Consider the following 22,534-nt stretch of genomic DNA (forward strand, 5'->3'; position numbering starts at 1 on the left):
CTTGATCCCGGAGGTTAACAACCGGTCACGAGAGGAAAACTAGCGTCGCCTCACATCGGGGTAGCTGGAATATATACCAGCTTGGCATGAATCTGTACTGGGTTTTTAGGAGGCAGTTTCAGCACCTCGGACAGGAATTGTCTAAGGAAGAAGCATCCACATTGATTGCTATCTATATCTACGTCGCATTGCTATTGCATTACAGGGGGTTGGGCTAGATGACCCTCGGCATCCCTTCCAACTCTATGATTCACACCCACACCCACCCTTTCGTTTCTGGTTGGCTTTCAAGTGAGAAGATTTAAAATAAAGGACGGATTTTTATTTTTTTAACCCTCCCATCTTTAGCCATCAGCCTCCTCTCACATCCAGCATTATCGTTCCAGCCACTGATTTTCCAAAAATCAGGATAAAAAAGTCCGATGGCAGCAGCAGCAGCAGCCGTTTCCCTGGAACACGTATGGTGTTTGTTTGGGGGCACCTGGCGCTAGGAGAAGCGCCATCTGCCTTACTGGCGGTACCTTGGAGAGCAGATCTTTATTTGTCAATGGCCGGGGAAATCTGCTTTCGCACTCTTCTTCTTCTTCTTCTTCTTCTTCTTCTTCTTCTTCTTCTTCTTCTTCTTCTTCTTCTTCTTCTTCTTCTTCTTCTTCTTCTTCTTCTTCTTCCCCTCCGTTATCTCCCGAGACGGATGCCAACTGATTATATTTATTTATACACCGCCTTTTCCCCTTATAGGGACTCAAGGCGGCTTACCTTCTCTCCCACGTCAGGTGAGCGACCAATGCAGTACAAAACATTTCGCAAATGCGCAGCTGCCATCCAAGCCGGACTTTCTTCCTCACAAGGCAACACACAATTGCAGATCCATACCGAGTGTAGGGTGCGTGTGTGGACCGACGCCAGACAGCCCAGGTATTTGGAAGTTCAGAAGTTTATCATAATTTAACGGACTCCGTTGTTTTCAGATGCCTGTTTAGTTTGACGGGCTTTATACACGAATCGACCAATTAATTAATTTCTATTCAGTTTATCAGTCCCTTGAACATAAAGCATGACATAAAATCAGCGGAACACACTGCAATAAAACACTACCTAAATCTATATCGTTACATCTATAGCCAAGAGACGCGCGTGGTTCTCCTTCTTCCCCATTTTATCCTCAAAAGAGCCCTATGAAGTATACTAGGAGGAGAGACACAATCTGGCCACTGGCCACCCAATGAGCTTCCTAGCTGAGTCGTGATTTGAACCCAAATCGTAGCCGGAGTCTATAACCAAGCCACCATACTTGTGGCTCTTTGTCGTATTTTATAATTCGACTGATCGTCCTTATCTTATGTTCTGAATATATCTGTACAGATGGAGGGCGGGTTATAAGCACTTTTAATAACACATACATACCAGTCAATAATCCATTTATTTATATCCCCCATTTTCCAGGAAATATATCTGTGCTCAGGGCGTTTTTTAAAACCAAAAAAACCCTAAACAGTTGTACAACAAGGAGACCTAATACAAATCTATGGTGGTGGTGATGATGATCATAATCATAATAATTTATTTATACCCTGCCCATCTGGCTAGAACCAATAACTAAAAAGAAACCCCAACAATGCACAATTTAACAGACATTTTAGCAATTTAACACCCGTCAACATTAAAGCGAGCATAAAGCTCACCAATCGGTAAGGTCAAAATATCCATTCGAGGGGAGAACTCGCCCTGCTTTGAATGATAATTATTACTAAGGCGCTGCTTGGAGTACCTTCCCAAGTTGGTCCCCCCTACAATTCTCCTGGTGGGACTGGCCACACGTAAGCAGAGACTCCGCCGTCTCTCGCCCTTCTGGGTTACACGAGCCCACGTCCCAAGTGCTGGAGGACAAGTCCCCAGCCGTCGTGGACAGATTTCCCTCTCCCCACGAACAGCTCCTCGATTGCTTGCCGAGCTGAGGCAGGTGCCTAAAGGCGCTGCTGCTGCTGCCATTCCTGGAAGGCGAGGTGGGCTCTCCGCCTCCTTCCAGAAAGAGCCAAGACTGCTTTGCCTCGACTGAATAGCTGACGCAGGACATCTTCCCCGGCAGACCCGCACGAACCTAGACGAGGAGCTGCCCTCCAGGATGGAGCCGTCGACCAAGAAAGAACCTTCTGCGCGGGAAAGAGAGGCAGCGGGAAAAGCCACACTGACCCTCACCTTCGCCCTCCGCAACGGGAGAAAAGCGGGCATTTCTAGGGCGGCCAAAGTGTTCGAGGTACATCTCTTTATCACATTGATAAGGAGCTTGAGAGTTTTATTCGTCCCCATTTTTAGCCTGCCCTGTTAAGGTGAGATTGGCTCAAAGTCAGGAGGTGGCCTTCATAGCTGAGTGAGGATTTGCACCCTTGCCTCTTTTCATCCTACAAGACTCTGATTTCTTTCTTTCTTTTAAAAAAGGGCTTTATATACAGGTTCGTGAGGCTTATTTTGATATTGATTTCCTTTTTTGCAATAGAAAGCAATGAAAATGTTTTTAAGATCCTAGCAATGGAAAGATAATAAATAAATGTCTGTAGGGGGCAGCGTATTAGTTTTCAGTGATCATCACCAACTTAATTCATTTTTTTATGAGTAAACTCCCAGCACGTTTGCCCAAAACTGTGCATCAAATGTTAATTTGGAGCAGGGTGATGAAGAGATGATGTGGAGATAATTAACAACATGCCCTGCCAATGATTGTGGTAGAGAAATATTTGCATATGAGCCTCAATAACATAAGAAGATTCCTGTTGGACCAGTCCAAGGAGGACCCCTCTTTTCCAGCACCCACACAGTGGCCAGCCAGGTACCTCTGGGAAGCCCACTAACAGGAGCCGAGAGCTACAGCCCTCGCCCCACTGGTGGTTCCCTGCAACTGGTACTCTGAGGCTTCCTGCCTCTGACAGTGGATGCGGAACATGACCATTAGGGCTAGTGGCCATACTCTTAATGGTGATTTTGTCACAACTGCAATTCCATGTGCACTTAAATGGGCACCAATCTTACTCAAATATAATGCGACTTAACTTCCCAAGTAGGGATGTGTAAGTTTGTGTAGCACAGTTTCCGGTTAAACAAAAGGTTTGGTTCCAGATTGCTCTGGGAAGGAGGGGAAGTCGAATTCGTATTTTATTACTTTTATTTGCTTGCTACTTTTGTTGATTTGCTTGTTACTTTTGTGAACAACCCTGTGCATTGCAATTGGACACACACACACACACACACACAACACATGCTTATGTAGGACTGCCTTTTACAGGTGTTCGATACTAAAATCTATCACCTTGAAAGCAGACCAGCTAAAGTATCTAGAAACACTGCAGATGACCTTGAATTTTTCGTGAGATGTGAAGTTCCTAACTGCGAGGTCAGCAGCCTCACTAATTCCTTAAAAAGAGTGGCGGAGGATGTGAAAGCCAACCAAGAAGAAAGAGGTAAGCAATCTGTTGGGCTTCTGCCTCACTTTTCCATATAGACACATAAACATTTTTTTTAATCAGTTGTGCAATATTCATAAGGGTTTATTAAGCTGTAACACCAAAAATAACTAAGCCTGTTTTATGATTGCTGAAGTCTTGGTTATGGGAATCCTTCACCGCTCCAGGAGTGATCATCCCTGGCCAGCAAATCTGGGGTGTTCCACAGGTGTATCTGGGGTGTTCCATCTAAATTATATGAGCTGGACCGACTCCAGCTCTTGTTCAACCCCCACATGATGTAGGTATCATGTACTCAGAGGTGTCTTTCCTATTGGGCTTACTGGCGCCTTGCGGCAGGGCGCTGGCCTCTCAGGGGCACCCCAGTGAGCTGTGCGGCCTTGCTGGCGGCCTCCCCTTTCCCTGCACCTGCCAGCTGCAACTCCCAGCCATATGGCTGGCGGGAGTGCAGCTTGCCTCCCAAGCCTCTGCAGGAGGAGAGCGATCCCTGCAGAGGCTTAGGATGGAAGCTGCGCCCGGCCAACTATATGGGTGGCTGGCGTGTAGCGCTCTCTCTCTCTGTCGCTCACCCTGTGGGAAGAGGGAGGCGGGTGATAGTGGGGGGAAGCAGAGCGCAAGGAGGAGGAGGAAGGAAGGAAGGGAGGAGGAGGAGGAGGAGGAGGAGGAGGAGGAGGAGGAGGAGGAGGAGGAAGAAGAAGAAGAAGAAGAAGAAGAAGAAGAAGAAGAAGAAGAAGAAGAAGAAGAAGAAGAAGAGAGGTGCCCCCTGACTTGCCCCCTTTCTTCCTCCGGCTGAGGAGCCTCCACACTGGGTTTGCTGCCCTGTTTGCAGGGTCCCCTTGCCCGTCCTGTTTAGCTACATCTAGCCCGAGTCATGAGTAGCAGCAGCTGCTGCCCTGGTTTCTCTCTCTCCCTGGAATCATGCTCTGTGTTTAATGTTATGGGCAACTCTATTCTGGGGAAGGGAAGCCTCCTCCCTTCGCTTTTCAAGCCCTGCGAAAAATATCACCACCATTACTACTACTACTACTACTACTACTACTACTACTACTACTACTGCCCTCCACCCATAGATATCAGGGCTGCTCACAGCCTGAAACTACGGTACTAAGCACATGCTAAAAACTAGAACAAAGGCAAACCAAACCAAGCCAGCAACCCTCCTTCTCCCTTATTTGTGAAACAAGCCTGTTAATTGCCTATCCAACTAAAAAAAAAAAAAAAAAGATCAATGCAAGCTAAAAAGCATTGCAGGGGGTTGGGCTAGATGACCCGCAGGGTCCCTTCCAATTCTACGTTTTTCTGAAAAACACACACGCACAACCCAACTATGGTCCCTCTGCAGTCCTCGCCCCAAGCAACTGTGTGTGAGACATGCTCCCCAGAAAGTCTGCCTTGTCTTGCTCAGTGGCATGGCGTGGGTTGTCAGCACCCGGGGCAAGGCAAGTAATTTGCGCCCCCTAACCCGTGGATTTGCGCCCCCTAACCCTAACCCCCAGATGTTGTGCCCGGTGCAGCCGGCCCCCCCTGCACCCCCCACGCTACGCCACTGGTCTTGCTACCTCTGGTTTTTGGTCTCTCGTCAGTTCCCTCCCCCCAATCTATTCATATTCCTTTCTCCCTGATCTCCAATATTACATTTTCCTCTGGCTGATACTTAAAACAGAAAGCCCTAATTCCCAACTGTGTTTCTTGCTGCAGTCCTACTGTCTACTCAGAAGTAAGGTCCTATTAGATTCAGCAGGGCTTACTCTCAGGTAAGTGCAGTTAGGGCCGCAGCCTTTGTGACCCAAGTTTTGGGTCCTTTCTAGGTTCAGGATGTCACTGCTTTACACACCCCCCACCCCACCCCCCACAATATTTGAAAACGTCCGCTTTGTACTTAAACACAAATTGGCTGGGAACTTCATTGTCTGTGTCTTTATTAATTTATTTAAAGAACAACAAACTGGTGATTGCTTTAACTTTTTGATATGTGGTGATTTGAATCATGAGGATGAATTAGAAGAACTGCTGAGTCTTGAATGAGTCTTGCTTTGGAATTGTGGACTTCATTAGATTTTCTTCTGCCTTTTCATTTTATTTTGTTCTAAGGGCTTGTTAGAGATAATGTGTAAATGTGGTGTCAGCTCCAAAAAAAAGGGGTCAACAACTCTAGGGAACCTTTCCTAAAAAAGGTCAAAAACTTTGGGGTCCCCCCCTTAAAAAAGTTCAACTACTCTGGGAAAGGGGGGGCGCTGGAGGGATTTTTTGCACCACAGCGCCTGATATGCTTAAGATGGCCCTGCATGCACTCACAATCTGTGGTTTATACCCTCGGCTGCAGCACCGTGGTTCCCAAAGAAAATACGAGACCTTGACAACTGCCATCATCTGATCACCAAATTTGACCCCGATCTGGATCATGACCATCCGGTGAGTTATTTAGACCTGGTGGTAACTGAGTGCTGCCCAGTTAATAAACTCTGTGATTTGCAGATCTAACTGGACAGTTGCTAACATCATTTGCCCTCTTCCATGAAGCCTTTCTTTATTATCTCAACCATTATCAGAACTACAGTCATATGCTAAGAATTTGGATCTTATTACATTATATTTTTTGGCTATTCTACTTACTGCAGTGAAGTGTTGTCTCTCAATCCAATTTTAGGGATACACCGATGCTGAATACAGGAAGCGAAGGGCTTTTATTGCAGACCTGGCCTTCAATTTCAGACAGTAAGTGCACAATAAAACAAAACAAAAGCAATAAGCATTCTCTCATTTTTCTTCACCACTCACACATTCATGCAGTTGTCGTATAGTTTTCTGCAGATTTCTATGGCCTCCTCTGTTGGAAAACAGGAAGAAAAGGGAGAACTTCTAAAAGATAGTGAACATCTGTAGTTATTTTAAGGAATATTTTGGCTTATATTATTATTAATAATAACAACATATATTAAAATTATGTGGGGCGTGGCTTACCTAGGCCCACCAATATTTTATTCAAGTTGGTAGCTCTGTCTAGAAGATCCTTGGTATCTCCTATATCTGTAGCACGTAAGGGACTTCTAATCACATGTGTTCTTTTACAGGGGTGACCCATTGCCAAGAGTTGAGTACACAGCCCAGGAAACAGCTACATGGTAAGTGCCTGGCGTCACAATGGCCCACAAAAACCGTAGAACATGTGGGGGAAGGTGAGAATGTAAAATGGCTCCTTCCCACCTTTCCATTCTCCGGCATGGAAAATAATAGTGGCACCTTGAACCATATGCAACACAGCACATCTGATTCCAACATCGGAAGTGGAGGCCCCCCTCAAGGCGTCCCATCAAAGAGAGATTCATACAAGGGAGAGGGCCTTTTGAGTGGTGACCCCTTTTTATAGAATGCCTATCCCAGTGAGGCTGCCTGCTCGATACTGACAGGAACATCCTTTGGGTCCCAGGTTAGGACATGCCTCTTATTCCAAGGTTTTGAGGGAATATAGTAGTACCTTGGGTTAAGAACTTAATTCGTTCTGGAGGTCCGTTATTAACCTGAAACTGTTCTTAACCTGAGGTGCCACTTCAGCTAATGGGGCCTCCCACTGCTGCCGCACCGCTGCCGCGCGATTTCTGTTCTCATCCTGAAGCAAAGTTCTTAACCTGAGGTACTATTTCTGGGTTAGCGAAGTCTGTAACCTGAAGCCTCTGTAACCTGAAGTGTCTGTAACCCGAAGTACCAGTGCATGATGATCCTGCTTATTGCCATTTCTTGGTGGAGGGTGGTATTGTAGTAAGTCATCAAAGGAGCCAACTCCTAGGGGCTGTAGGGGCTTCAGCCCCCACAATAAAATATTAGAGGGGGCCAGGCCTCCACAAAGTTGATGGCCATTCCCATTTAAATGGTGTGTGTGCACTGTGTCATCTGATTGATTATGCAGGTCGGGGCTTACCTGGGCCCCCACAATATTTTATTCAAATTGGCACCCTTGTAAGTCATCTAGAGACATTTCATATTATTAGGTGACAAATAAATAAGACGTTGGTTGAGCAATGTACACATCTAGTGTAAAACCAACCAGTGGGATTTACAGAGTGCATTAAGCAGCTGTAGACTGTTGACGCAGTTAGGTGTCTGGTGGCCAAAATGCAAAACAAGTTTACAGTCTGTGCCTGAGTCCAGTTTGGAGAAGAGATGGGTATACTGACCCTCACCCCATATCCCAACTCAAACCACAAATTGTTATTTCAGATTCCGGGACATCACACTCTTTGGCCAGCTCAGTAGCTCAACAAAGTGGCTGATTCCCCCCCCCCAAACAATTCAATAGGTCTCTGTTCTAGCTACGCACTTCAAAGGGACCATTTTCATACAGTGGAGCCATCAGAGCAAGTCTTTGGGGCAGAAGCCTGGCACAATAGAATGAGCAGCAGCACTGCCTGAACACAGCAGGGCCGAGTCATTCACACTTGCTTTTCTGCACAGGTCTGGAATTTCCAGGTCCATTTCAGGGTTTTTTTGTTTTTTGTTTTTGTTTTGTCCTGCTGCCTTCCCTGGGAAAACTCATTTTTTATTGCTGAATCAGAGCAAATGACAATCCACAGAAAACCTGATTGCTGTTTGCTTCGATTCAGTAAAACACAGTTTTCCCCGGGGAAAGCAGCAGCAGCAGAAAAAAAAACCCGGGTCACACCCAGACTCAGAAATCCCAGACCTGTGCTTAAAGATGCAGCACAAAAGGATGAGCCCTCAGCCTAGAGCTGACGGCAGTCAATATAATGTCCTCCAGATGTTTTGGACTACGATGCCCATCATCCCTAACCATTGCCATGCTAGCTGGAGCTGATGAGAGCTGTAGTCTAAAGATCTGGAGGACACCAAAGCACCACGAAGGCACCACAGTTAGTCTGGTGTCTAACTGCACTACTCTTGGGATCACTTGCATGAGGCCACCAACATGGGTGGCTTTGAAAGAGGTTTAGAGAAATTGATGACCACTAGCCATGACAGGATGCCTCCAGGGACCATTGATGATTTGTCAAAATCAGAAATCATTCTGATATCCTCACAGGGAGGATTAGATGATGTTGTGTTAACCTACATCCTGCAGGGCCTTTCCCCACTTTTGCCTCTGGCCCTGCGCACCACTGGCATGGTTGCCCACAAGCGAATGCAGTTCTTGAATTGAAACAGATTATTCACCCCTGCTTTTGATAAGAAGAAATAGGACAGAATAATGGACCAGATATCTTGCTGAATTCAACCATGCTGTGTAGGAAGCACAAGTCTGGTTTCTTGCTCTCCTGAACTTTTCCTGACTGATTGTGGAAGTGGTCTAAAGCTCATAAAGCTTTTTGGGGTTTTTAAAAACAGTACTAACAATAGCCACCACTGGAAGCTGATGTCTTTTGTTTCTCATTCTTTAACGTAAACTGCACCCTAGTCTTGATATTTATTGAAAATAGAGACAACCATTGTGTGATGCTGAATTTCACCCTTCATAGCAACACTTGAGCAGCTGAGGGAGGGAGGGAGAGAGAAATACAATACAAACAGGAAAAGGTTATTGGCTTAGTCAGCATTTCCAAGAATGACCTCAATTTTCATAAAACAATGTTTACAAATGTGTGAGAGCCCCAGAGCTGAATAAAAACCCACTTCCACAAGGCTCCATGCCATTGCATGATTATTACATGCTCTCTTTCCAACAACTAAACATGTTTCTTCCCTTTAAAGACAGTTACTTTAATCATCCCTGACTGCTGGCCCTGCTCGCTGGGGCTGATAGAGTTGGAGTCCAACAATATCTGGAGTGCAACAGGTTCCTCATGTCTGCTTTACATGGCAAATCATTTTCCACGTACATATTGGTGTTCACTGTGGTGAACACCATGAAATACCAGTAGCAGATGTCCAGTACATGTCCATTTGGTGCCCCCATGGATCCTGGAGGGCAATCAAGATGATCAAGGGACTGGAAACCAAGCCGTATGAAGAATGATTGAGGGAGCTGGGTATGTTTAGCTTGGAAAAGAGGAGAGTGAAAGGAGATATGACAGCCACCTTCAAATATCTTACGGGCTGTCACATGGAAGATGGAGTAATCTCCTGCTCTGGAGGGTAAGACCCAAACCAATGGCTTCAAATTACAAGAAAGGAGATTCCAATTAAACATCAGTAAGAACTTTTTGACAGTAAGAGCTGTTCAACAGTAGAATGGAATCCCTCAGAAGGAGGTGGCTTCTCCTTCCTTGGAGGTTTTTAAGCAGAGGTTGGGTGGCCATCTGTCATGGATGCTTTAGTTGAGATTCCTGCATTCAGGGGGCAGGCACATTGCCTTGCCTCCGGAGCTGAGGGGGCCCAGGGCCACACAATGTCACCACAGTGTGTGCATGCCCCGCAACATGTGCACATGATGTCAACATGCCCCGCATCCCTGTCGCTGTTATGAGAAAAGTGTGTCTTATGTGTGTGGTGTATCATTTAAAATATGCTGTTTGCAAAGAGGTCCATTGTAAGCTAACACCGCTGTTGTTTTCAGGAGAGAAGTCTACCAGAAGCTAAGCAGTCTTTATCCCACTCATGCCTGCCACCAATATCTGGAGGCCTTTCATCAGCTGGAAAAATACTGTGGGTATCAAGCAGACCATATCCCTCAGCTGCAGGATGTCTCTGCTTTTCTAACAGGTAAGGAGGTATGGCACTAGGACTGCTGCCAGGTAAGGGTGTTCTTATGAGTGGCAGAAGTGAAATCCGGAAATGGGGGGTTTGTAATGGGGCACACCCAACAATTGTTCAGAATTGGCTCAAGCCCATTTCAGAGCCAAATCCAAAACTGAGGTGGGATGAGTTCACCTATCCCATCTTCCACCTCCTAAAATATGGCAACTGGTTTCCATGCACCGCCCTAAAAGTCCATTCACCCCCTTTTCGGGCGGGTGGCTTTGTGGGTGGGCCCCAGGCCTTCCTGGCAAACTGACCTATCACAGGCCGGATCGTATTCCTACAGCCAAATGGGCCAATGGTGGCAGGAGTTAGTGGGTGTTCCCTTGGACACAGGACCAACCGACCAATTGCAGCCCTTGGTGTTGTGCCCAGGGGAAGTTTAAATGCCTGGCCAGCATGGCCTTATGGTCTTCCTGTTGCTGTGCCAGTTCTCCCACCCTCTGTCCCTCAGATTAGGGTTTTTCATGGATGGTTCAAGCTTGCTATGGACAATGTCGGTTGCCTAATTTTTCAGGGGCTGGGCAGGAATTTCCCCCACTTGGCTAATTGGCACCACCATTTGGGTTTTCGCCTACCTCATAGCAATCGTCACAACTTTGTATGGAGGATAGGCATTGAGTAAACATAGTCTTGGCTGGAGGGGAGGTTGTAGCCTCCATTTGCCCCTCCACGGGTAAGGGTATCCTGTTAAAGTGGCTCCTGCCCAATGCCCAGATGGAAGCTAGGGCCATACCACTCCTCCAACAGGGACCGCTTGAGGGATGCCCCAATTTGACGTAGGTCATAGGGCATTCCCTCCCCTCAGCTTCACCCTTAGAAACACTCCCAGCAGATGAATGGGAATAACATGTGCAGTTGCTTACCACAATGCCTATGGCCAAACCTCACATGTGTAACCAATAAAGTTGTGGCCTTATTTGATCCCAAACCAATATGCTGTATGGTGTCTAGTTATTTATACCTTGGGGAACAGGGTGGTCACGGGGCCTCGATACACAATATGGCAACTGGTTTTGTACTACCTTGGTACAAAACTGAAGGATGGATTTCCAAGTCATTAAATAGAGAGAGAGAATATTGTGTTTCTGGAATGCATCTATCCAGATACAGACATGATTTTATTCCAAGGAACGAAAACCTATAGCCAAAAAGGGAAAACAATTTTATGTAGCTGTATTTGGAAGCTAAGAGTAGAAATTTGTTCCTGTAAGTTCCTTTAGGGCAACTGGTCATGAATTTCCTTTCAACTCTCTTTGGGTTTCCAGGAGATGTTAAGCATTCAGTCCAAGTGAGCCCCCTGCCCACCTCCCCTATTCTTTATTGCATCCCAACTTTTATTGGAGAGCCATAAATCACAAGTAAAAGTTTTTACAAGTTACTCTTCTTACTACATCCTTCTCCCTTCCTCTACCCCACCCCATCAACTCTTGAGATATCCATGTTTAAGAACGCGACTGTGTGTCATGTGTGTGTGTTGTTGTAGTTACAATTTTATATTACACAATTTTGCAAGTTGCTGGCGAAGAATTATTAACCTGAGAAGGTTACAGAAGCATTTAGTGAGAAGAACACATGAGCTAAGCATTCCGAATCTAGAGTGGAGAGCCTTGTCAGAGGAAGGTAAATACATGTATTCCTGGCATGATGGCATTCATGAAAACTGAGTAGTGCATGGCAGGTTGCATTAAGTGATTTGGATGCAATAAATAAACAAATGCCTATTTCCACCACAACCCTATTCCGAATTTTATTCCTCCTTTAATTTTCCTTGCAGAAAGAACTGGCTTCAAGCTGAGGCCAGCTGCAGGGCTTCTCTCGGCTCGGGATTTCCTTGCTAGCCTGGCATTCCGTGTCTTTCAGACAACCCAATACATCAGGCACTCGTCTTCTCCAATGCATTCCCCAGAACCGTGAGTAGGAGTCGGGTGATCATGTAATCAGTCTCAGGTAGTGGCCAGGGAGGCCAGCAGCGGCTCTGTAGAAGCTTGTTCAGTGCTTCCATATAGCACAATATTTCTGTTCCGCTAGGATTGGGGGTTGTGAGGACTCTATTTCTCAGAGAGCTGCTGGGAGCAGGAAAAGGTTATAGGAAGTCTTCAAGATTCTCACTCCGTTTGGCTTGAGAATAGTTTTGACTGTCAGCATCAATCTATTATGATCTGTTCACACGCAACACCCTTCTCTGGCCACACAGTAACTTCTATTATCCATCTCTCCCCACCTCCCACCCCGCCCACCATCCGTATTTTATTACGTTCCACTGGCTTTCAGATCTTGAGATCAGGATCCAACATCAGCATTTGAGATGCCAAATTCCTGTTTCATTAGAAGTTGCATAAATGTGTCTGAGGTTCAAACTTCACTTGGCATTGATCACATGCAGTCCCCTCCCCCAATTTCTTTCTTTCTTTCTTTCTTTCTTTCTTTCTTTCTTTCTTTCTTTCTTCAAGAGGACTAAGAAAGGAACAGTCCACTAAAGCCACTTTCACTATCGCCTGCTGTGGTGTGGAGTTTAAAGAGGCATCTTAGGTACATTCTCTGGATTGAGATGTGGCAATCCAAGTGTGGTGATCACACAGGGTCCCCGGACGTTTGACAGTCTATTGATCCCTGTGCCACCACTATGATCACTTTCCGGCTGCCACCAACCCGTTTCTCTCGGGTACACACTGAGTCCAGACAGTTGTTAACATTAAAACAAATAATCAAGTTTATTTTAAAAGCATGAACAAGTTTATGGTTTCAGTTAATTTTTCTTGTCAGTTTCTTATCCTTAGTTTCTATACCGGCCTATACCTTCCTAATAACTTCTAACTAATTATCCCAACTGTCTATCTGACTCCTCCTAACAGTTTCTCTCTCTTTCTCTCACAACAAAACTCGACCAACCCACAGACTTATCCTTCCTCATCCTTCTCCAACTCCCAACTGACTTTCCAACAACTCCAACTCTAACTCTAACTCCTCCCCTTGGGTTCCCACTGGCCAATCACTTCACACTCATTTAACCCTTTCCTTATGACCCACCTAGGAGGGCAAACGCCACACCAAGGATTGTCAGGTAGACGCAAGGGACACATCTTATGACTCTTAAAAAAAAACCAGCACATGTTTTCGTTTTCACAGTGATTGCTGTCACGAACTGCTGGGCCACGTTCCCATGTTAGCTGACAAAGAATTTGCCCAGTTCTCTCAGGTAACGTTTCTGTTGTTCTGACAGGGAAAGGTGTTGTGGCATGGTGGAAGGGCACATGTTTTATATGCAGGAAGTCACCTGTCCCAGGTATCTCCAGTCAAAAGGAACAGGAAGCAAACAACAAGGAAAGTCTGAGACCTTGCAGAGCCTCAGCAAGTCAGAGTAGATAACACTGGGCCAGGTGGACAAATAGTCTGATATACAGGAGTCTCCTATATAGGATTGTCCTCAATCTAGAGGGCGGGGAACTTGGGGTACTCCAAATGTAGGTGCAACCCAGATCCTTTCAGTGCTTGCCAACACGGCCAATGGTCAGGAACGACCCCTGTTCTGTAGAATCATTTATGCCTGATAGGAAACCACTGGACTTGCTACCTAATTCCACCCACCCAAAGCAGAATGCGTTACAGGCTTCACTCAGGTGGGATGTATTATATAGGAGGGATGGCATGCAGTGGCCTCCAAGACTCGAAAAGAAGGGAACAATGTAGATATTAGACCTATTTTTATGGGACCAGGGTCTGGAGAGCTCTAAACTTCAAGTGTGAGGAGGCTGCACAGTTCTTTGGTCTGGCCGAAAAGCTCAGTTCAACCCTGAGGGTTCAGTTCAACTCCCAATTATTTATGCCAGATAGTAGGGGGCTAAATTTTTTGGATCCACCCATTTTCAAAGGTTTCAGGGGTCGGATGAGCCAGAAAAGGCATCCTGGAATTGTCTGTGCTCTTCAGAGGCATGGCAATTTAAAGAAAAAAAATTAGGTTGGGGATTTATCTGATAGATATGTGGCAGAGGGTTATAGATGGCCTTTATTTTACCTAAAAAACCTCCAAAAACCTTTGCTTTAAGTAGTGCCAGAGTTGCACTAACAAGAGCATTACTTCCTCCTTGAGAATGGACAAATGGCAATGACGCTACTCAACATGACATAGTTTTGCTAGGTTTCATTAAGGTGGATATGGGTCAAGTTTTTTCTATTCTGTGTTCCGCTGAGCATGGTTGGATTACATCACTTTTTAAGTGCAAACGATTTGGTTCCTAGTTCTGTGCTGATGTTGCCAGATGTGTCTCAAATCACATGGGTGTGGACCAGGAAAGACTATTTCATACTAGGAATTTATGTATCCTGCACACTTGGCAAAACTATAATCCAAATATGCAGCATTAGCTCTGAATTTATTGTTATTATTATTAACCTACATGATATACTAGTTTAAACTGGGGGAAATTACAGGCATACAAAACTACACAGATGTTTGTCCTTAAGCTAAGGATCGTACCTTCAGTGTAATAATAATTCACAGAAAAGGACTGTGTTCTCATAAACCAGCCTTTCAATAAATATATTGATCCTTGATCTAGGATATTGGATTAGCTTCTCTAGGAGCATCTGATGCTGATATAGAAAAACTGTCAACAGTGAGTATATATATTTATGTATTTTCATACTGCAGGTATAATACCAAAGGCTCAAAATATAAGCTATTTCAAGCTCCCCTAGAAAATGCTCAGTGGTTGGTTTTTATTTTTATTTTTATTTATTTTGTTTTTTTAATGCCAGGACATTTGGGTGTCTTGAGGTAGAAAACACAAATTGGATCCTCTTCATGGAGATTACACACACACACACACACACACACTTATTCCCAAAAAACCCCAGATGGCATTCTGATTTGTGTACGCAAAGTTTGTGTAATTCTTGCAATGTGATATAGTCACGTTCCAGCACAGGGGTAGCCAACGTATTGCCCTCTGCATTTTCTTGGATTCCAACTCCCATCAGCCCTAGCCAGCACGGCCAATGGTCAGGGATGATGGGAACTGTAGTCCAACAAGATATGGCGGGCACAGCATTGGCTACCTGTCTTCTAGCATGAGAAACAGAACCCAAGGTGGGTCTAGCAGATGCTTACCCTCAACTTCCCCACCCCAAAGGACTAAGTTTTGTTGGCCTCAACAGCCACCATTTTGTTTGACATTTGTTTGACACTGTGGGGAAATCAAAATGGTCGCCAGCAGGCAGCTGCCTTTGAGGAGCAATGTTAACGCAGATAAATAAATTTGCAACGTAAGGCAGTGTATTTCCAGGGACACAGTCACAGGATAACCTGGTGGGGCTGGGACTTCTCAGAGGAGTTTTCATAGTCCACCCCATTACTCTTTGTATTTACCAGCTCTATTGGTTTACGGTTGAGTTTGGACTCTGCAAACAAAATGGAACTATTAAAGCCTATGGAGCAGGTCTCCTGTCCTCCTACGGGGAGCTGATGGTAAGTTTGTTCACCCCTCTCTCCAAGTATTATTTTAACATTAGATAAACTTACAAGCTGAGATCACTAGAGGGCAGCATTACGCCTAATGTTCATGTGCTTCATTTTAAAATGAATCTGTCCCTCATGTTTCTAATTAATGGTGAAGCTACCAAGTCACCAGCAGAGTGTAATAAAATGATGAGGTCAGGATATTGAAAACATTGCTGTGGCGTGTCTGTCCCCCCCCCCAACTGTTGTTTCTATTAAATTTATATATTGTTTACCAGCCAAAATGGCTTCTAAACAGTTTGCAACTGTAAAATCAATTATAAAACCTATACATTCTTTAAAAAGCACAATAAAACAGTTCCACCACTGCATCAAAACATCCCTAATTCTAAAAACTATAACCCTAAAATAGTTAAAAACAATTAAAACAATAAGATCAGAAGGTGATGTTCCAGGGGAATGCTGATCCAAGCAGGTGTGTCTTCAAAAGCCAGTGGAATGCCAATACTGATTAGGGTGCCCCAATCATTGCTGATTGCAGTGCTGCTTTCCTGCACCAGGGCCCAACACTGTAGATGGAAACGCACAGTGGTGACCAGTGACCATTGGAACTGATAGAGCAGAAAGGCAAGCCAACAGGAGGTGGAGTCAGAGTCAATGATAAGCAGAGTCAGAACCAATGGAAGGCAGAGCCAACTAATTCTAGTTTTGTCTCCATCATCCTGCTGAGTACTGCAAGGGCAACACTGGGACATTTTGGGATTCAGTGGAAAAGGCATATTTTAAAAGGCTTTACAACCTCTATTTCCACACTTTTATTTGCTGCTTGTTTTGCTTGCCCTGAACCTGGACTGTGGCTTCCAGGGTCCAACATCATCTCATAAAAATGCCAGGCAGCTGCCACTGCAATTGCCCAAAAACGCCCCAGAATGATGTTGTGTTGCTCTGGGGCATTGTGGGCAATTATAATGGCAGAGTCTGGCACTCACTTGGTAAGCCAACCCACCCAACTCCCTGTGCAGTGTAAAGAACAGTCACCTGCTGAAATATGAGGAGGGGGACAGTAACTGTTAGAATTCCTGCTCCATGACTGCAGTCATGGGATTTTTGTCTATCACATGATGGTATATGTGTGCCCTGCTAATACCCTCTTCAAATTTGGACTCACCCTGTGGAAGTCAGAGCACCTTTCTGGTCCAGCAATCTACTCACTATGTAATTATGTCTCTCTGCAAAGCTATCAAAAGATGGCTTTCAAAATATGTATTTGTTTTAAGCAGTGGATACCATGTGCTTTTAATTGACAGCTCTTGTTTTGGTTTTGTAGCTGAATCCTTAAGGCAAACTTCAACCCTATTTTTCAACCATCACTTGGCCTAGAAACCTAGCTTTGCCTTTCAAAATAGGAGGTGAGATCTATGCGACAATATTCAAATCCCCAACTAGCATGAAAGAGTTTGCCTGCTGGCCAACCTTACGTTTTCTGAGCTATAGAATGCACCCGAGACCCCTGAGTTTTGCACTGTAATTTTACTGTATTGTCAGCTGTTCTGCATTAAATCAAATGAATTTCATGTTAACACCCCGGCTGGAGTCTAGCCTACGTACAGTAAAATGTAATGGCCCATACTTCACAATTGGCAGCGCTCACCCCTTGGCATGCTTCGTTTGCAGAAAAACAGGGCTCCCTTAGCTCCCTACAGGTCACCTCGGGTCATCTGATCATTTTAAAGCAGAACTTCCCACAGCAAAGAAGGAAGGGCTCTGCTTGAAAACTCACGCCTGAGGTTCTGAAACCTTTCAGCTGGCTTTCCCAAGGCCTGAAACACAATATATCTGCGTGTTTTTACTGATGCATCTGGTTTAGATTGAATGAGGACTCTCACAGGAATCTCCCACATACAGTGCACTGCTAATCAAGCAACTAGAGTCTTGGGTCCCCTTTAAAAAAAAATTGTGTCCTTTGGGTCAAAGCAGTTTTTTCTCCTCTAGTTCTTACACCATCTTTGGAAGCAATGGCAAGCAGAGGTAAAGGCAAATAAAGAGCTTGGGTGATTTAGAATACAAAGAACAGAGTTTTACCCAAATGCAAAATCATGCAAGAGCCAGTGTGGTGTAGTATTTAAGAGCCGTGGACTCGTAATCTGGTGAACCGGGTTCGCTTCCCCACTCCTCCACATGCAGCTGCTGGGTGACCTTGGGCTAGTCACACTTCTCTGAAGTCTCTCAGCCCCACTCACCTCACAGAGTGTTTGTTGTGGGGGAGGAAGGGAAAGGAGATTGTTAGCCACTTTGAGACTCCTTAGGGTAGTGATAAAGCGGGATATCAAATCCAAACTCCTACTCCTCCTCCTCCTCCTCCTCCTCCTCCTCCTCCTCCTCTTCCTCTTCCTCTTCTTCATGTTGGGATTTGCCCTTATCACTACTGCCAGGCAGCCCTTCTCCCAACCTATCACTAACCCCCTTTCCTTTCTTTCCTCCAAGCCCACATGGTAGTGGCAGGGCAGTAGCAATGGAAGGACTCTCTGGAGGCTTCTGCGTGAGGCTTCCTTGGCTTCTAAGGACATGGCAGCCACAGTATCCCAGGCACTGGGAACCCTGGGAAATGCAGTTCCCCAGAGCTCCCAAGACCTGCTGCTAGTGTCCTACTGCCATCAGCTTAGTTAAGAGGAAGGGAACGAGAAGCAGAGTTAAGCAGTTCTTGACAGGAATAGGGGGGCTTGGGGAAGGGATTTGGTCACATCCCTTTGCACCCATGGTGACAACATTGGTAGCACATCTAATTCAGTCACAGCACGACTAATCCAATTTCAGAACTGAGCTTTTTTTGTAAAGAAAAGGAAAAGCAGCAATTATTTCCACTTTAGGGAGAAAACATTTTGCTCATCCCACTCCCAAGCCACACAATGAGGAGTTCATTCATCATTAGAAATATACAAACTTGAAGTGTAGATATGAAATTGTCTCCAAAGGTTAAATAATCCAGGTGAACAGGTCATGTGATTGAAGGTGAGGGAAACACTGATATTTGATGGGAAGGGACAACTCTTCCCTCTTTACTAAAGTTAAACATTGTCACACACACCCCTTTGAAGCCCCATAGATTCCTTTCTTCCTTCCCACACCCATTTAATTTTTTGCTATGGTTGCTACCCCCTCCTTGCATTCTAAGCCTACATCTTTGACATTTCCCAACATGAACACTGTTGCTTTTCTTTACTAATAGTATGCTTTGTCAAAGAAGCCACAGTACAAACCCTTTGACACAGACGCGATGGCCGTCCAGTCTTACCAGGACCAGTCCTTCCAGCCCGTCTACTTTGTAGCAGAACACTTTGAAGACATGAAGTCTCAGCTCCAGTAAGTATGGCAATGGCACTCACTCAAAGCAGATATCGCCCATCGCCAAGTGAGGATGATTTGGCCTTCAGAACACCTTTGATGGGAACATGGAGTCATGCACAGACCTCAGAAGGTGTTGTTGTCCTTTCAGAATTCTTAACTTGGCATGTGTGTGTTGTGGCGTGAGGGTACATAGGGACAAAGCATCACCTCTTATTTCACAGCACTGACAATTATGCCATCTCTTGGGGGTCTTATTTCCTAGTTTTCTGCATGCCAAAGAAGTCAATTCTTTTTCCTCTGGGAGGAACCCACTAAATAAGCCAGGCGAGCTTCTCTGGGGAGAGCATTCGACAAATGAGAAGCCACCACAGAAAGGGCCTGTTCTTGTGTTGTCACCCTTTGGACTTCTTATGGAGGGAAGGGCATAGAAAAGGAGCTGAGATGACAAGCGGCGGTCCTTAAGATCGTGAGGTCTTGAGCTGTGTTATACGGGGATCTCTCCAGGCACAGGGGATGCACCAACAGTTGGAAGGATCATCTCCATACAAAACTTTTACTTGGTAAACATTAAGGCCACAGTTTATTTATGAGACCCTGCTCTATTTAATTTTCCAGTGGTGCCAATCATAAAACTGGAAAAGAACACACTTTCTCCAGACCCTATAAATTGCATGCACTTGTAAAAACTCATTTTTTGATCAATTTCTTTTCCTCTACAGAAAATACACCGTTAAGATCAAGAAACCTTTTACTCTTCATTATAATCCTTTTACCTGCAATGTTGAGGTTCTTGACTCACCGCAGAAAGTGAAGGAAATTGTTACCCACTTGAAAGAAGAACTGAAAACTCTCTGCCATGCCTTTGAAAAGCTTTCGTAAAACATTTGGCCTAAGCTATCACAGTTATAAGATACTATTTAGAGAAATGTGATTTACAGTGCATTTGTAGTCGTTGATGGTTCCTCGGTCAAAGAGAAAATGTATTAGTTAGTATTCTTAGTAAGGTAAAGGTAAAGGGACCCCTGACCATTTAGGTCCAGTCGTGACTGACTCTGGGGTTCCGGCGCTCATCTCGCTTTATTGACAGAGGGAGCCGGCGTACAGCTTCCGGGTCATGTGGTCAGCATGACTAAGCCGCTTCTGGAGAACCAGAACAGTGCACAGAAATGCCGTTTACCTTCCCACTGGAGTGGTACCTATTTATCTACTTGCACTTTGATGTGCTTTTGAACTGCTAGGTTGGCAGGAACAGGGATCGAGCAACGGGAGCTCACCCCGTTGAGGGGATTCGAACTGCTGACCTTCTGATCGGCAAGTCCTAGGCTCTGTGGTTAAACCCACCATGCCACCTGCGTATTCTTAGTAGTCAATCTGTAATAAAACATGGCTTGTGAAAGTGTGGGGAGAGTCCCCTGAGTGTTAAGATTGCCAATTCCATCCTAGAGAGTGTGTGCTTGTATCAATACATTTGTTTCCAAACACAGCTTGGACTCATTCATATTTTAGATGCACCCCTAAAAAATATATAAGCAATACAGAAGCATAAGTACTTGGGCTGGTCCCTGCCTCTCCACCTAACCTACCTCAGAAGGTTGCTATGATGATAAAATGGGGGAAGGGAGGACCACATACATCACCTTGGGCTCCTTAGAGGAAAAGTGGGATAGAAATGTAAACAACAACAGAGAGATACCAAGTCAAACTATTGGTCCATCTAGCTCAAAGTTGTCTACATTGACTGGCAGCAGATCACCAAGGTCTCAGCCAGAAGTTGTTGGAGATTGAGCAGAGGCCCTTTTGTAGGCACATCAGATGCTTTGCAGTGGCTACAGACAAGCTACTTGTGCTCCATACTGCTTGTGGCTTCTTTGGTGTAGCCCTGCTGTATCACACCAAGGGATAATCCATTCTGGCACTTGTTGCACAATGATCACTCCGTTCATAGAATTCCTGGCTCAAAACACAGACTGCACACACACTATACCTTTGAAGTGCGTTCAAAACACATCTCCTCCCCTCATGGAATCCTGGGTATCGTAGTTAAGTTTTGTTGGGAATTGTAACTGTGAGGGATAAACTAGTAAAGGTAAAGGTACCCCTGCCCGTACGGGCCAGTCGTGTCCGACTCTAGGGTTGCATGCTCATCTCTCTCTAGAGGCCGTGAGCCGGCGCCGTCCGAAGACACTTCCAGGTCACGTGGCCAGCGTGACGAAGCTGCTCTGGCGAGCCAGCACCAGCGCAGCACACAGAACGCCGTTTACCTTCCCGCTATAAAGCGGTACCTATTTATCTACTTGCACTTAAGAGTGCTTTCGAACTGCTAGGTGGGCAGGAGCTGGGACCAAAAGACGGGAGCTCACCCCGCTGCAGGGGTTCGAACTGCCGACCATATGATCGGCAAGTCCTAGGCACCGAGGTTTTACCCACAGCGCCACCCGCGTCCCTTTGAGGGATAAACTACAGTGCCCAGAAATATCTCTCTCTCTCTCTCTCTCTCTCTCTCTCTGTGTGTGTGTGTGTGTGTGTGATTTGAATGTGCTTTAAAGATATAGGATGTTTGCAACCAAAGCCTCATGTGAGGCTGCACTTATTTTGGATGGCTGCTCATGTATACAAAGACACCTCTTTGATTAGGCAGCATGTTCCATAATTGTGCATATTATATTTGGGCATCCCGGCGATAATTCTGCTTTGTCCACAAGATGGAACTGTAACATCAACATTCATCCTCTCTACCTCCTCCCAAACTGGAAAGAAGACATTGTTTTATTCCTCCTGTGTCATTTTCCAGTTATGACTAGGAGAAGTTCAACTTGGATTACTGAGTGAAAGGGAAGTGGGGTAGTATTTGCTTCCTCCCCCCACCCTGCTTTTCTGCATGAAAAATAAGAGTCCGGTTCTCCTTAAGGCTGGCCCCATTAAGCTGTGCCTCTGGACCCTCCTAACTGTTTGCATCCTGGAAGAAAAAGAGAAAGAAAGCTGGACGGGGAGAGGAAAATTGAAACTGAGACGCATCAGTCTAGTGAGCTATGGATGATTGATTGGTGGGAATGGCGATGCAAATAATACTGAACTTTAGCGGTGCCATTTTATACCACGTGTTTTCATTATGTTACAACAAAACAGCTGATCATTCTACCCTGTCTTAGCAATATACCAACTGATCTGAAAACTTGATATTGAAAGAAGTGCATGAGAGACCACATAGGGGTGATCTGTTAGACCAGGCGGGAGCAGACTTCAGGTTTGTACATCCACTGGGCTTTTTATTAGAACCTAGAGGTTCATCAATCAGGTGCAAAACAGTGGCACGGGATGCAGAACAAAGGAATGTGTCTTTTTTGCATTTCTGGAACAGAGTGCCCACTCCTGGGCTTCACAACTGAAGCAATACACATGACCATCTGCAGGCAGGCAGGCAGGCTGTAAGACCAATAGGTCCAGGGTCTAAAACAGATAGGGAACCTTTCTCAGTCCAGAGTCTACGTTCCCTGCTTGACAACTTTCTGGGCGCTGCATGGCAGTGGTGGGCAGAGCGAAAGGCAGGAACGGGAGCGGCAACAGATGTGAAATGTATCTTTCTACAGTA

At 45.3% G+C, this 22,534-nt stretch overlaps 1 protein-coding gene across 1 annotated transcript; it reads left to right on the plus strand.

The window, feature by feature from the left end:
• Nucleotides 1-1,912: 1,912 nt before the first annotated feature.
• Nucleotides 1,913-20,018, plus strand: LOC128422499 (tyrosine 3-monooxygenase-like). Its single transcript, XM_053406584.1, has 12 exons — nucleotides 1,913-2,254; nucleotides 3,278-3,452; nucleotides 5,779-5,867; nucleotides 6,103-6,170; nucleotides 6,527-6,577; nucleotides 9,961-10,106; nucleotides 11,920-12,055; nucleotides 13,272-13,341; nucleotides 14,702-14,758; nucleotides 15,514-15,609; nucleotides 18,827-18,960; nucleotides 19,665-20,018. Exons 1-12 carry the CDS (start codon nucleotides 2,123-2,125, stop codon nucleotides 19,822-19,824), a joined length of 1,314 nt encoding a protein of 437 aa, XP_053262559.1. The 5' UTR covers nucleotides 1,913-2,122; the 3' UTR covers nucleotides 19,825-20,018.
• Nucleotides 20,019-22,534: the final 2,516 nt, after the last annotated feature.

The sequence above is a fragment of the Podarcis raffonei genome, chromosome 10, assembly GCF_027172205.1.
Source record: "Podarcis raffonei isolate rPodRaf1 chromosome 10, rPodRaf1.pri, whole genome shotgun sequence".
Taxonomy (NCBI): Eukaryota; Metazoa; Chordata; class Lepidosauria; order Squamata; family Lacertidae; genus Podarcis; species Podarcis raffonei.